This window comes from Papio anubis, chromosome 5 (genome assembly GCF_008728515.1).
Source record: "Papio anubis isolate 15944 chromosome 5, Panubis1.0, whole genome shotgun sequence".
In the NCBI taxonomy this organism is placed as follows: domain Eukaryota; kingdom Metazoa; phylum Chordata; class Mammalia; order Primates; family Cercopithecidae; genus Papio; species Papio anubis.
In genome coordinates this window covers 126,866,395-126,881,944 of record NC_044980.1, presented here as the reverse complement: position 1 = coordinate 126,881,944, position 15,550 = coordinate 126,866,395, and the positions used below count along the sequence as shown (strand labels likewise).

The 15,550-nt window shown below is 56.8% G+C and overlaps 1 protein-coding gene across 1 annotated transcript in view; it reads right to left on the bottom strand.

Annotated features, from left to right (window-relative positions):
* Positions 1-11,152, bottom strand: part of TCF7 (transcription factor 7) — a 33,380-nt gene extending 22,228 nt beyond the window's left edge. Inside the window, 3 exon segments of the mRNA XM_031666457.1 lie at positions 9,805-9,929; positions 10,456-10,522; positions 10,688-11,152. Coding sequence (XP_031522317.1) covers positions 9,805-9,929; positions 10,456-10,522; positions 10,688-10,948 — 453 coding nt within the window. The 5' untranslated portion in view covers positions 10,949-11,152.
* Positions 11,153-15,550: the final 4,398 nt, after the last annotated feature.

Sequence of the window (15,550 nt, the reverse complement as noted above, 5' to 3'; positions counted from 1 at the left end):
GAGGCCTGTGCTGCCCTGCCTCCTACTTAGTGGGTTTTCCACTGGACACTGGGGTCTCCCAGGCAGGCCGTGCCCTACTCTCACAAGCACGTTGGCAGTGACTCTTTCGTCCAACATTGGACAGTGGCCAAATAAACATCAGACTACTGCCCTCCCAGTGCTCCCCCTCCTTGGGGCTGCTGTGTCCTCTTCTGTAAGATGGTTCCACTAGCTTTCCAATAAGCTTCCCACCAGCATTCCAGGCATGACAAGTCTGGGGAAGGGTCCTGAGACCACCACTTCACCCTCAGCAGCCTCCTCCTGGCTCTCCCAGACATTCTGCCCTGGGTACAGCCACAGGGCCTGAAGCTTTGACCAGCTAAGTGAGACCTGTGCCCAGATAAATTGGCCCCAGGCAGTGGCTGCCCACACTGCGAGGGTGAGTGGGTGGGGCCCTGCCAGTCGGGGCTCCCTGGCAAGGGAGGTGGCCTGGTGGTGGGTGGGTGTGCGTGCAGAGGTCAGCTGAGCCCCACCAATGCGGGGCGTCCTCTGGGAGCAGCTATTTTTAGGTCCCAGGCTTTCATGTGGCCAAATGATGTGCAGTTTACAAAGCATCAGTAATGCGTTTCAGATGGCGGCCCAGCAGGCCAGGAGGCTGGGCCCGCTGCCACCAGAGCCAGGTCAGAGTTAGTCAGAATCCCTCGGCCTAGACTCCCATCACCTGTCCCTCCCTCCCCACGACCCCTTCTTGCCTGATGGGGAGGCTGGCTCTGGAGCAGTACTTGCAGGGAGCTGCCCAGCAGACCCCGGCTGAGGCCCACCCAGCACACAGGCCTCTCCATGGCCAGGGATTCCCACCCCGTTTTAGAGGAAGAAACTGAGACCTAGAGAGGTTCACAGATTTGCGTGAGGTCACACAGCAGGGGAAGGGATGGCTTCCTTCCCATCACAGCTCCCTGCCCTTATGGGAAAACTGGGTTTCCTGGGAGGAGATGATTTGCCACCACTGGCACCCAAACCAGCTCAGACATGGAGTGGGGGCAGCCCTAACCATGTAAACTCCCAAAGCCCACACCCACTGTTCCCTGGGGCCACGTCCATCCATGCCTGGAGCCTCTGCCGCACACTCATCATTTGGAAGCACATGGTGTGGGGCCCAGACAGCTTTCCTGCCCTTGAAGAGAAAGCTGGTGGTTTTAATGGGGGGCAGGGTGGGGGGGTTAGGAGGAAGCTTATTTCACAGAGTCTGCTCCTCTGATCTCCAGGGAGTTCTAGCTGTGGAGTCGGGGCTGCGGAGTGAGGGCTGTGTGTCCCCAGGCTTGCTCTGGCACTAGGGTAGTCTGCTAGCAGAACCCAAGCAGGTGGCCTCCTCCCAGAAGAGGGCCAGACTCAGGCTCATCCCAGCTACGCCCTAGGCCAGAATCCCTAACCAGCAAGGGACGGAGGCCCTCTGCTCCCTGGGGAACTGGCCAAGAGGAGCCCCATGTTCCAGCAGAAAGCAGGGGAAGGGGGCACCTCTGCGGAGGACAAGCCCACCCAGGCGGCAGACAGCTTGCATGCAGCAGCGGAAGCGCGCCACACGTTTTTAAGGGAGGGAGGCGGTTTCCCAGGTCCAGACCCCAAGCATGACAGGTTGGCGAAACAGGGCAGCAAACTGTCTGAATGAAGAAGCTGACAACATCCTGGTTTCTCAGAGACACCCGCCCTCCACCCCTGCCAAAGCCCCAGGGACCCTGGAGCTCTGCTAGAGACAGTGCTGGTCAGAGATGCTCTCCACACCATGGCTAAGTCACCAATGGGCCTTGGGACCTGAGCAAGCCACTGACCTGTGGGGCAGAGTTCCCCTCAGTAATCAGGGGGCCAGACCCTAGGCTCCCGAACCCCGAGACAGCATGAGAGTCAAATGGAAGGACGGGAAAATGGAACCTTCTCACCTCTGAGGTAGCCCTGCCTTGCACTGCCCAACACCCTTGGGTCTTCTCCGCCCAAAGCCTACCCCTCTCTTGGCTCTGCTCAAGTTCCTCCCATGATCCCCATGCCTCCTAGCATGCACCCTGCCCCAGCAGCTGGCTCTCCCCGCCTTTGTCCTCCGTGTCCAATTCACACCATTGCAGGTGGGCACCGCCTTGCCCTACCATGACGCCAACATGCTGCATGTGCCCATCAGCCTCTCCCAGGCTCTGGAACCTGTGCTGCCCCAGCACCAAGGTCACAGGCTGAGCCCTTCTTCTCCAGCGTCACCGCACATCCCTCACAGATCCTGGGCCTCTGTCTGCCCCTCTGCTGGTGGAGCATGCCAGCCTCTGCCTCTCTCCTCCTTTGTTCCAGCAGGGCCCCCGCCCAGAGTGTTCTCCCCCTCTCACCTGTGCAGGCCCCTCTCTCAGGAGCCTCCCCTGCTGCCCCCACTGGCCTCTCCCTCCCCTGTGCCCTTTTTCCAACTCCAGCAGAACCTCAAAGCCAACTTAGAGGCTCCCAGTGAAAGTCTCTTTGTCTCCCAGGATTGAGCTCTGGAAGGGCAGAGGGAGCCCGCCACGTGCTAACCCAGGCCAAGTATAGAGAAGGGACTCAGTCGGGGTGTGGACCCCAGATTACAGCGGAGAAAGTGTAGTCTATTGACAGGCTGAGGGCCCAAGGGTAGGGTAGGCCAGAGGACACTGTCCCGGGGGAGCTGGGAAAGGAAAGTGCAGCCAAGGCCCCAGTCCCACCTCAGCTTTCGGAGCACTCACACTCCTAGTAGAGGCCTTCCCTCCACCACCACTGCCACTCAGGAGGCACCTACTGTGTGCTGGGTTTCACATACACTGTCTCTTTCCATTCCATACTGACCCAAACAGGTGAGAACCCTCATTATCCTCAGTTTTCGATAAGAAAACTAAGGCCCAGAGGGCTAAGTAACTCACCCAGGGCCACCCAAAGAATGGCAGATACAGTATCAGAGGGTGCATCGCGCAGACTCAACACCTTCCCTCTGTCCACTCCTCTAAGGGGCCTTGGATAAGTCCCTTCCCTGATCTGGCCTCCTTGTCCCCACCTGCAGCAGGAGGATCTGTGCACTGTACCATTGGGGGTGGGGGCCCCTGTGACCTGATAAAACACCTGTTTCCTCCAACGGAGCCTTGTTTGTACACAGCAGCAGGAAGCACCAGTCACAAGGTGTGAGGGGTGTGACTGTATGGCTTTGGGACCGCAACAGCCTGTGGAGGCTCAGAGGGGCTGTGGCTTGCCTTGCACCTCCAGGAGGCTCTGGGCCCACCCCTGACCCACCTGACCTCAGCAGTTATGTGACTTTAAACCAGCACCCCCAGAGCCCTGCTTAAGCTCAGCTAAACCTCCCTCCTTGGAGGGGCAGGGGATGGGGTATGGTCTCCACAGACCCAGAAAGGGGCCCATCCTCATCTGCTTCAGCCCCGCTCACTTGAGTCTCAGAGCAGCTGAGGAGGTGGCAGTGCTGGTATGAATATTCCCGAGTGCTGCTGTGGAAACTGGCTTGGTGGAACCTGGTAGAGCTGGGGGAAGGATCCCAGGTCTCAGCAACCAATCCACGGCTCTTTGCCAGCCCTGGGTCTTGGGAAGGTCTTTTCTGCCCTGCTGAGCTGGTACTCACCCTAACTTTCCAGAGGAGGGGCAAGCCACCCTGAATTCCCAGCCATCCCTCCCTGCTCCCAGGACAGGGTGGGGCAGGAAGCCTGGCTCTAACCAGGGGTCTGCAGCATCGGCCCCCTTCATGGTGCTCTCCTGGCTTTGAAAGGCATCAAGGCTTTGAGGGAGCCACCCTCAAAGTCCCACCTTGGGAGCAGCGGAGAAGAGGCTGCAGATTTTTCAAATGTGATAGCCAATACTACGCAGGCAGCCTTCCAAGGAAAGAAATGTAATTCAAAATAGCTCACAGTCGCACTGCCCACCACAAACCTATTCAATGCAGAGCAAACAAGGCAGAACTCCATGTCAGCTGTGCTGAGCCACTGTAAGCACGGGACACTCACAGCTCAGAACCTACAGCGAACTGGGGCACCAGGGAAGCAAACGCCTTGACTCTTCCTGCCCCTTGACCCCATAATTCTGTGTGGGTATTATGCTTCAGGAAAAAGTCAAGGTGGAAACGAAGGAGTGATGTGTACAGAACATCACTCACCCTGGGAAAGATGGCAGCCCGGGAGCAAGCGAGAGCCACAGGGGAGGCTGCGAGCAAGGAGGCTGCCCACACCTGTGGCATCATGGCAAGAATGAGGGGCACGCACAGAGTGGCCATGGCTTCCCAGGCTGATGGCCATGAAAGTTTTTTGGTTTTTTTTTTTTGACGAGTCTGGCTCTGTTGCCCAGGCTGGAGTGTAGTGGCTGATCTGGGCTCACTGCAACCTCCACCTCCCAGGTTCAAGCGATTCTCCTGCCTCAGCCTCCCGAGTAGAGGAGTTGGGATTATAGGCGTGTGCCACCATGCCCAGCTAATTTTTGTATTTTTAGTAGAGACTGGGTTTCACCATGTTGGCCAGGCTGGTCTTGAACTCCTGGCCTCAAGTGATCCACCTACCTTGACCTCCCAAAGTGCTGGGATTACAGGCATGAGCCACCGCGCCATTTTTTTTTTTTTTTTAAACAAAACAGCTTAAGCTTCTAATGTCTCATGTAAAGGACTTTTACATGACAAGGAAGGGGAGTCTCTTTCAGATCAATCTTTGTGGTGGCAGGAGAGAATTCTGAGGAAGGAATGAGTGGCTGTGGCTCCCTGGTGGCCCCAGGGATAGCACTTTCCCTCCTAAGAATTCTGGGTCAGGCAGGGTAGCGAGTAGGTGGCCTGTACACCTGAGTCCCCAGTCCCCGGGTTCAGACCTCCAGACCCCTCCGTGCCCAAGTCCATGTGGGGCCCATGAGTGAGCCACCACTGGCCCCCTGGGAGCCAGGCCAGCAAGGGACAAGGGTTCAGTCATGGCTGACTCCCCCTGGCCAGGCTGCACTGGCACCTCTCTGGGCCCCTCCCTGGCACTGCTGCTGGTCCTCACTCCAACTCTGGGAGGAGGGCTCACCACTCCCATTGTGCAGAGGAGGAAACGAACAGCCGGGCTTTCTTTGGGTTAAGCGTGGTGAGTGCATTGTAAAGCAGTGCCAACCGTCTGAGCCTAAAGAGTTGCCAGGGCGGGCAAGGCAGCCAGAGTCGAGGGATGAGGAGGGTCCCACTGGGAATGGTCAGAGGCGGCTCCCTGAGGTGGAGACATCTGAATTGAGCCCTGAGTGAGGAATGAAAAGGTGGCGGCTATGTGCAGGGCTGCGGCAGAGACTTCCAAGCGGAGGGAAGCAGTGTAGGAGTCCTGGGGTGGAAAGAAGTTCCTGGCTGTAAGACCCCCTAGGACAGGGAGGGGACTGCCGTCAGGGAGACAGCAAGAGGCTGGTGCAGGTGATGAGGGGCGGCTGGTGGGGACCACCCAGGCGCTCAGCTGTGGTGAGTGGCTTGGACCTTACTCCAAGAGCAATGGGAAGCTAATGCAGGGTTTAATCAGGTAAGAGATGTGATCTGATTCTGTTTTTAAAGGACCCCTTTGGCTGCTACATGAAGCCTGGACTGTGGGTTAGGATGGGGGTTAGGGGGTGAGGGAGGGGTCCTCTGGAGGCTGTTGCTGCTGTCTGGGTGAGAGATGGCGATGGCTGGGACTTCGGGTGCTGACTGCAGAGAAGTAGGGAGGTTTGGGATGTGTTCAGAGGGAAGCCTGGGGCCTGCCAGTCCCTCCTCTGTCTTCATCCAAACCCTGTGGCCTTCAGAGTGCTGCTCAGTGGGCCCTCCCTCACAGCCGGGGCTGGGGCTGGCTCTGCCCGGGACACCTCAGTGACAGCACTCCTCTGGCCAGCTCTGCTTCAGGTCTCTATCTGTCTCCTCTGCTCAGCCGGGCACTCCCAGGGGAAGAGCCTGGTTCCAGTCTGGGGGTCCAGTACCTGGTACCCAGCCTGGTGCCAAATTCCCACCTAATAGGCTTCACTCCAACCAGGACTGGCGCTCAACACCAATAACTAACACTTTTCAGCAAGGCCCATGGCTCGCTTTGCAGCATGTGGAAGCCGGTGGGTGCTCCTGCACCTACTCATCTCTGCAGAGCTCCTCGGACAGGCTGGCCATGCGTCAGCAGCACTTCCTTCCTCTGCTGGAGCCTTGCTCATACCCTCACCTCCTGTTCCCCCGGGCACGCTCTGGACCTGCCGGGAGTCCCAACATGAGTCCACTGCCTCAGTGAGGCTCCTTCTGCTGGACCTGACACCTGACGCCTGACCCCCTGGCTTGGGGCATCCCTAGGCATCTGGATGGCTGTGGAGATCAGGGACAGGGACACATGGCCCCAAGCCTGCAACAGCCAAAGGCTTCAGCCTTCTTATTTAAATTGAGATGTAATTCACATATCGTAAAATACGCTGTTTTAAAGGTATATAATTCAGTGGCTTTTAGTATATTCATAAGATTGTGCAGCTGCCACCACTATCTAATTCCAGAACCTATTCATCACCCCAGAAAGTATCCCCATACCCATGCGCAGTTGCTCCCTGGGCCCCTCTTCCGTCAGCCCCTTAGCAAGCACGAATCCTCTTTCTGTCTCTATGGATGTGTCTATTCTGGATATTTCATCAAAATGGCAAAAGGCTCGGCATCTGTCCAAGCTACAGACTCCAAGTGGAGCTCATAGAAGAAGCCACAGCGCAACGCGGCCTCACATCATTTTTGGATATGACAAGACTGACTACACTGCTGTATGCATCCAGGAACCTGAGTTTGCCTAAGGAACGATGCCTTACTCATCCCAGAGCCTAAGATCAGCTCACTATCCTCCCACTCACCACCTCCACCTACTCTCAGGTCTCAAAGCAGAGAAGAGAAAACAAAACCAAACCAAAGCCCAGGCAACACAGTGAGACCCATCGCTACAGAAACAAAAACAAACTTAGCTGGGTATGGTGGTGCATACCTGTTGTCCCAGCTACTCAGGAGGCTGAGGTGGGAGGATCGCTTGAGCCCAGGAGTTCGAGGCTGCAGTGAGCCAAGATCACACCACTGCACTCCAGCCTGGGCACCAGAGTGAGACCCTGTCTCTAAAAAAACACAAACACAAACACAAAACAAAACAAAAAAACCCTGGTTACTGGTCTAGGCCAGTAACTGCCTGCAAGCCTACATTAGGTGCTTGACAGTGTTCATGGAATAAACTTTGACCTAATTTTTTCTTCCTCTAACAAGCTTAAGAGAAGCCAACTACCAAAAAGAAGGAACCTTTTCGGAAGAAAAAAAAAAAGTATGCCCCGTGGCAGTTGGCTGTGGGGTGGTCATTCAGCCCATTGCTCCCGGCAAGGTTCGAGCTGGCCTGTTTCGAGGTCTCTTAACACAGCAGCCGCATGGGCATCCCACCCACATGGGCAGAGCAGGTCCCCGGTACAGGCTTTCCCCGCTCCCAAGGGAGGTCCAATGACTGGCCTCAAGCCTCTCAGCTAAGTGTTGACCACATGGGTGCCCTCAGAGAAGACCAGGCAAAGGGCATGGGGGCCTGGATCTAAGGCCTGTGGCAGGACCCGAGCAGCAAGCTGTCTGTCCTTTAAAGATGGGCTTGGGAAAGTGACCAGCTTTGGAAAAATCTTCCAAAGGCAATTTTTCCTCAGGGCCCTTGCAAGGGGCTCCTGACCCAAGATAAGAGGATCCTTCCGGGTTCCAGACACATGAACCTTGAATCCAATGATAAATGTGCTTCTAAAATGTGGGGGTGGATCCACTTTGCTTGGTAAAACCCAATCACATTTTAAATGCCCACACGTCTTCAGGTAATGCAAGCAAATACTCTGACTTGCTATGTGTTTATAACTGTCAGGTTTGCTTAAAAGAGGTTCCCCTACATTCACATACATCTTCCTCACCCAGTGTCACTCCAGCTTACACCTTTGCCTCTGTCCTTTTCTGCAGCCCCACAGAGCAGCTGAGGCCAGGGCACAGAGAGCCAGTGTCAGAGCCCGTCCTTCTTCTCCTCATGTGTGCCCAGAAGCCACACAGTGGGGACTGTGGCTGCGTGGGGAGGAGGGCAAGGGGATATGTACCTATAGGAGCAGGTGCGATACATAGAAATGTATCTGCTGTAGCTTGAGAAAGACTGAAAGGTGAAAAATGAATGACCCAGGTCAGTGGTGGTGTGCCTCCCCCACTGTCCTGACTTTTAGAGCCCACTCTTGACCCATGTGGGCCAAAGGACACCAAATGGTTCCATCACCCATACCCTGACAGCAGAACAAGGCCTTCCCTGCTCCAGATACTCCCCCAGCACTTGCCCACACCACTAGATGACCTCCGAAAGGAGGCCTTTTCCCTGCGCTGCTGTGGAGCCCCAGGAGGCTGGAGTGGAGCCTTGGGCCTAGGCCTTTTGTCTAATCATGGTTCCAAGGTGACCCCGGCCCCCATGCAAGTGGCTCACCTGTCAGAAGTCTGGCACTGGTAAGTTATGTTAACCTGGTCCCAAATCTAAGGGTTTACATCTTGTAGGGATCCAAAATGCATCTTCGTTAAGCATGGGCTCATGCAGGGTGAGTTCTCTGGGTATAGTCACTGTATCGGGCGGGAATGCTGGGGGGCACGCCCCTCACCTCACAGACTTGGAAGGAAGTGAACCACCTCATATACCAAGCCACTCCAGAGCAGAAAGTCGGATACAGAGACTACTTGGAAAACATGCTCATTTTACAGATGAGGAAATAGGGGCCCAAAGGGCAAGGAGTTCATTTCTAGAGCTGGCCATATAACAGGTTTTCCAGCCTGGGCTTCTGGAAAGCCTGTATGTCTTCTCACTCCCACTGACTTGGCATCCAGCAGCTCTCAGAACCACCCTCTTCACTCCTGGTCTGAAACAGCCTAGCAGTTACTCTCCTCCCTCTGGTGACCCCACTGTAGCCATGTGAGCCTCCAGCCTGCCAGCCCCACCTGCACTGGGCTTACATTCACACCCAACACTCGCTTACCACAGTCTCCAAACCTTCCACGTACCTTCACCCCAACTTGGACCAACTGAGAAGAGTGTGAAACACGAATAGGAATTTCTTTAAAAGCACAGCTGTACTGCTCCAAAGCACTCAGAATAGGCTCTTCGCACTTTAGGTCATCTGCACCAATGGGCATGGTTTGTAATGATCATGAAATGTTTTCAAAGCACTGGGACTTAAAAATACTTAATTCCCGAATTCATTAAACTGGTCCCTTCTCAACATCCCTGATTTGTAGCACCTTTGCCAACCCTTCCTGGTGTGTCTGAGACCAAGCCAGTTTCCTAAGAACCCACTTTCCACACATGGTGTTCAGGGTCCTTCTTTGGCAAGGGTGCACTCACGCCAGTAAGGACACAGCCGAGTACAGCACGTTTCTCCTGCACAACCAGGGCACCTGAACAGATCAGCTTTCCTGCCCACTCCTCCAAGCGCCAAGGAGGCTCAGGGTTTCCTGGGCTAGTTAGAAAGTTAATTGCAAAGCTCTGAGATCAGATCAGAGCAGCCAGGAGCGACGGTGGTCTCGACTCAAAAATTCTCTAAGAAGACCCCACCCTGGCATCACCCAGCACCAGGACAGAGACTGCACCCGCTTATGAGCAAGCTGGGAACACAAAAGCCAAGAGCCAGAGGGCAAGGGGGTGCCCCAGGGCGGCCTCTCCTTCCTTCAGCAAAGTTCTCCTTTTGGTTCAGATCCCACTGGGTGTGTATGGGAAGAAAGACCAGCACAGGAGTCTCGTCTATTTCGTTCCAGGTAGAAGTCTCTTGCCGGTGCCTCACCTACCTGGTCAAGGAGGCTGCAAGCACAGGGCGGCACTGGCTGCGGGGTCCACTTACCAGCGGGGGCTGCGGCTGGGGGTGCTGCCCTGCTCCCGAGGGGGGTGGGTAGTGCATGAGCAGATTGAAGGCGGAGTAGACGGTCTCTTTGTACATGCCGCTGGTACACTCCGGGGCCTTCAGGCCTGGAAAAACCACAGCTGGGTCAGACACACCAGCCCTGGTGGCGGCTGGGACTGAAGGCTGTCTGCTCTTGAGAGAAAAACAATTGCCAAGGGGCCCCCTTCAAGTTCCTGACTTGGGAAGGTACGGGTTGGGAGTATCCGCAGTGCCAAGTTGTAGGGGAAGGACCTGGAGTGCAGGCCTCCCCGAGGCGGCCACTACTTGACCTCCCCCCGCCCCCCTCGCCCTCCAACCAAGAAACCTTGGCCAGTTCTGTCTCCTGAAGACGGCGGATTAGTCAGTCACCTGGGCAGGAGGGGAGGCGGGGATGGCGGGGGTCTGTTTACTCCTATAAAGGTCAGGGCACCGGAAGTGACTCGACCCGGCGGCGCCCGGGAAGCCCGCCCCCCACTCCCCACCCCTGGGTTTTGCCGCCTCCCGAGCAGCCGTGGAGGAGGCACCCGGCTTCCCGCGGTCCTCGGCGTCCCCGTCCCACCGAGGCCAGGGCCTGAGAGCGAGGAAGGGGGGCCGGGCCGGGCCGAAACTCACCGTCCTCCAGGGGCTCTGGAAGTTTGTCCGGGAAGAGTCTCTGCGCAGCGTGTTCCCGCCCGAGAGCCTGGAGGGAGAACCGGAGGGGAGTGAGGGGCGGTGGGACCGCGGGGATCGGGGCAGACGCCGGGGCAGCGACGCCCTGCGCGCTGGAGACCCCGAGGGCCGCGCGCAGCTGGGGCGGCGGGGCGCGGCGACCGCGGGGGAGGAGCCGGCGCCGGCGGGGGCTCACCTCGGCCCCGACCTCGGCCTCGCCGCGGGCCCCGGCGCCGGCTCCCGGGACCCCCGGGATCCCTGCGCCGCCGGCCGCGCCCTCGGACTCGTTCACGAGCGACGACTTGAGCTCGGCGAGGTCACGCTCGGGACCGGCGGCGCTGTCGCGGATCTTGTCGTCCTGCTCCTCGCCCTCATCCTGGAAGGCCAGCAGCTCGTCCGGTGCGCCGAGGTCGTCGCCGCCGCCCGCGCCGCCCCCGCCTGAGTCCAGCTGCGGCATGGTGCGCTCCGCTCGCCGTGGCGCGGGGCGCTGGGCGCGGGGAGTGCGGGGCGCGCAGCCGGCCCGGGGGGCGGCGAGCCCGGAGTCCGAACCTCCGAGCCCGGATCGTGGCGGGCGGAGCGCGGGCTGACTCCGCCTGGGCGGGCTGCAGGCGCGGGCTAGGGCGCTGGGCAGAGCGGCTCCGAGAGCTGGCGGGTCCGAACATCAAAGGCGCCGCCGGCCGAGTGCCGGGGGCGGGGCGGGCGGTGGGGGCGGGCCCGGCCGGGGGCGGGACACAGGTCCGCCCCGCCCCTCCTCTCCCGGGTGAGGCCGGGACGCGCCCACTGGGCGTAGCCTTAAAGGGCTCTCTCTCCCGGAGCGCACCCAGAGCGAGAAGTCGGACGAGCCTGAGAATGATCACCTTTCTTCCGAAACGCAGAGACTCTAAAGGGAACTCCTGACGCCCCCCTTACTCAGCTACAACCGATATTCCCCCTGCTTCCTGCGCCCAGGTTTCTCCTCCAGCTGCCGTGGGCGGGAGTCCCCTAGGCCCTTGGGACTTGGGCGTGGCTTACCACTGCAGCCTTGGTTTGAACTGTATGGTGCTCAGCCTCCAGTGCGCCCTGTGCTTTGAACTGGGGGCTTCCTAGGGCTTGGGGCTGCTTGAGGCTGTGCTCGGACCCCAGGGAACCGGCAGTGTTGGGACTCCGCGGCGCTGTCGCGGCTCTTGCCCCATCCTCCATCCCTGTGCCAATCAGAGACTTCCCTCTAGGCTGCCTGCATACAGCGCGAACACAAGCATACCCCCCTTCGCACATTTATTGAGCTCCTGTTGCATGCAGAGCTTGTACATCACACATCTGTGACGGGCCCCTCGGGCAGGCGACGGCTCTGAGCCGCGAACACAGCCAAGAGCATCAGACCTCAGCCGATCCTCCAAGTCCCAGCCCCTGCTACTCTCCCAACTCGGTTCCATGACTAGAACCTGCATCCCGGAGACTCAGAGCTTTGGGCAGCCACGTGGGCGCGGGATTCCGACGTGGATCCCTCGTCCACAGCAACTCCACCCTAGAAGTCGCATTTAGGGAGCACATGACTCTCAAGTTGACCCTGGCCTGACTAATCCTCTAACCCTCGCTCGATCCAGGCTGAAACATCTAGATTTGCGGAGCGCCGGAAAGTGCCTGGATTCCAGCGCATCTGCATAGCACCCGGGTCTGCGTCCACGCGGGCCTCCACGGCACACTTGGCCTGGCTCAGCCACTGAATCTACAAAAGACGCTGGTCCTTTGGATCGCGATGCAGTCAACCGCAGCCCCCCTAGCAGGTTTCTGTGCTGAATTCAGTGTAGACGCTCACGCCTCTTCTGAGAGCAGTTGGAATAGAGGGTATTTGCGGCAGGGCGGGGTATTGGACGCCTCTCCCGCTGAGGGCCCCACAGGACCCCTGGCAGCGGTGCAAAGCCGGGCCGGAAGACAGCCGTGCCTCCCTCCGGGTCCAGGCCAGGCGTGGCTGGCTGCGGATCAAAGAGCCAGGGCATGCTTCCCTGTGTTCAGATCCTATCTGTGCCCGCCCAGCGGGGTACCTCGGACACCACAACCCCCTCCCCCGCCACCTCCGGGCTAGGGTGCCCACTTTTCCTCCTTTCCCCAGGCCGGGGCTGGGGGGTGGCATGGGCACGAGTGCTCAGTTTGGTGATGGAGATGAGGGGGAGAGGTCTCCCCAGCCTCCTCCCAGGGTGGTCTTGCCGCTCAGTCTCGCCTCATCTGCTCCGGATTGGCAGGGAAGGGGGGGCTCGGCCCTGCCCGGAGGGGAGAGGCACAGGGACAGGGTCTCAGAGCCTCCCCCACCTCAGCTCCTAAGGTTATAGGTAGGGTCTGGCTTGGGGTGAGCCTCCTCTGGGACAGCTGAAAGGGAATCCGGATCTGCCCAACCCAATGGCTTTAGGAGTCCTGTGTTTGTAGGGAACCCTGGTTCTGCAGGAACCTTCTCCAGAATAGCTGTCCCCAGACCCATGAGTTCCCCCGACACAGACCAGTGGAGGCTGACGTGTTCCCCAGTCCTTGGAGAAAGGAGAGAATTCAGAACAACAGTGAGGTTCTTTTTGTTTTGTTTTGTTTTCTCAATAAAGTTAAAACTTTCCAGCCTGATATTAGCCTTTAATCAAGGATTATGCCCTTATTTATTGGTGTGAAAACATCCTTTCTTTACTAAAATGATGGTGGGACAAGTTTATTTTTTCATGTCCTTATTTGGCAAAAGAAAATAAGGAACATTTTTTTCCCCATCTGTTAACTCCCCCACCCTCAAGTTTCTTTGGACATTTTATAGTCTGGGAACAACTGTCCTATGGGGTCATAGCTCCAACTCCCCACCCTGCTGGCTGGAACCAGAGGAGAGGGTGGGTGAGTAGGGAGAGTAGGGCTGTGAGGAGGAGTGAGGGAGAGAAAGGCTGAGTCACAGGCATCCACAGCCACACTGAAATCAGTCTGAAGGCTTGCTAAGGGATCATCTACTGTGTACCTAGCCCTGGCTTGGGCTGTGGAGAGGGAAGGACTAGAGGTGTCTGCCTTCCAGGAGCCTTTGGTTGCTTTGAGAAGCTAAAGAGTTATTAGAGCCAATTTAGGTGCTAGAGTAGTCTATACAGATAGTGCACAGAAAGAGCTCAGATATGGTGAGATCAGCGTGGACTGGAGTAGTCAGGGTGGCTTCCCGAAGGAGGTAGATTTCATGTGGGCCTGGATGGCTTAGGAGGGTTTGGAAAGCTGGGAAGGAACAAGAGCTCTGACTTGTTCCCCAGAAGTTGGTGCAGTCCCGCAGGAGCCCCTTGTCCAGGCAGCACTGATTCCTTCGCCATCATCTGCACAATGACCAACCTCATATACTGAGTGATTGCTATGTGCCAGGCATCCTGTCAAGAGCTTCACACACATTATCTCATTTAGTCATTACACCAACCCTATGACATAGGGACTCGTATCCCCATTTGACTAATGAGGAAACTGAAGATCAGAGAGGTTAAGTCACCTAAGTTCTCACAGCTTGAAAATAAAGGTGTCAGAATTCGAAACCCAGGCAGTCTGACTCCTGAGCCCACACCCTGTCACTCCAGCGTTCCATTATGATCCCTAAAATTCCAGAGGGAGTCCTTATTTGCTTTGTGGTCTTGGCAGATAAATGCTGACAAATAAGCTGTCACTAATCTGGAACCCTGACTTTCTGGGTGGCTCATGTTGCATGAGGGGGGCCATCTACAAGATTAGGGAATCATCTTGGTGGTCTGTATAGGGTGGCCCAAGACCTTTGCTGGCAGAGAGGGCCTAGAATCTCTCCCCTGAGCCAGACAGATCTCAGTGTGTACCGTCTCTCTCCTGAGTCCACCCGAGGCCACCTGTTCTGGGAATTGACTCAGATCACATACAGAGATGATAGACACTGGGGTTCTTCCACAGGGTAGTGAGTGGAATCTGCTGTAGTTGCCCCCCTGGAGGTGACCAGGGAGTTTCAGGACCAGGACCAGCTGCAAGGAGGCCCCAAAGTCTTCTGGATTCATCCAGACCAGGCCAGAGCTGGTGATTTAATAAGGCTTCATCTTCATTCTAATGAACTTGCACTACTCAGATGCTGGGAACAGGACTAAGTCAGGACTCCCAAGGCTTGAGGGCTGTTGGAGCAAAAGAGCTCCAGCTTTAGATTTGGGCAGTCTTAAGTTTCCATCTCTGCCCTGCCACTTACTAGCTGTGGGACCCCCAGCAGATTGCTGACCCTTTCTGAGCCTCAGTCTCCCCATAGGTTAAATGGGTATCATATGCGGGCCTGCCCTGCTCTGTTGGAGTGCAGTTGAGATGAATCACTGTACCCTAGTGAAGAGCTTAGCACAGCGCGTGGTGCATTCCAAGTGTCTAATGGGTGCTCTTGAAGGAGATATTTTTTGGAAGTTGTTAGGCTAATTGGCTCTTCATGTAACATCATGTAAATCATCTGAATGTTCTCATGGCCTGAGCCTACTTAATCATGGCTAAAGCTGAAAATATACATTTCCTTTCCTTTTCTTCCAAGCTCCTTTAACATGAAAGGCTCGCATAAACTCTCTGACCTTTTCTAACAGGGAGACCCTTGAAATGTGGCATTTCCAGAAAACGGCTCAAAGGAGCCCCAGATGGATTTAGTAAATTACAGCAAGGAGAGGTTGTGAGCGGCGTCTCACCAGCCCACCTGGCATCCTGTTGGGGCTTGCCCAAAGCCGCCTGGAGGTTGGGCTGCTGGCTCTGGGCAGGAGCACTTCCCATGGAGCATCCTCTCAGGGCAAAACCCGGTCACAGGTCCTAGAGGTAGACTGTGGTTTGTTACTAGAAACACAGTTTGCTTTCTGGAAACTTTGTGTACTTTCACTGTTTGTTGAGGCGTATGTGTCCGTGTGTGTGCATGTAGGTGGTTGTGACCTACAGAAAAGCAAGCACACACAATTGCTGGGATGCTGCTACTCTGCATCAGGTACCAGGCAGCTGCCCTTAAAATGAAGCAAAGAGGGCCAGGCGCGGTGGCTCAAGCCTGTAATCCCAGCACTTTGGGAGGCCGAGACGGGCGGATCACAAGGTCAGGAGATCGAGACCATCCTGGCTA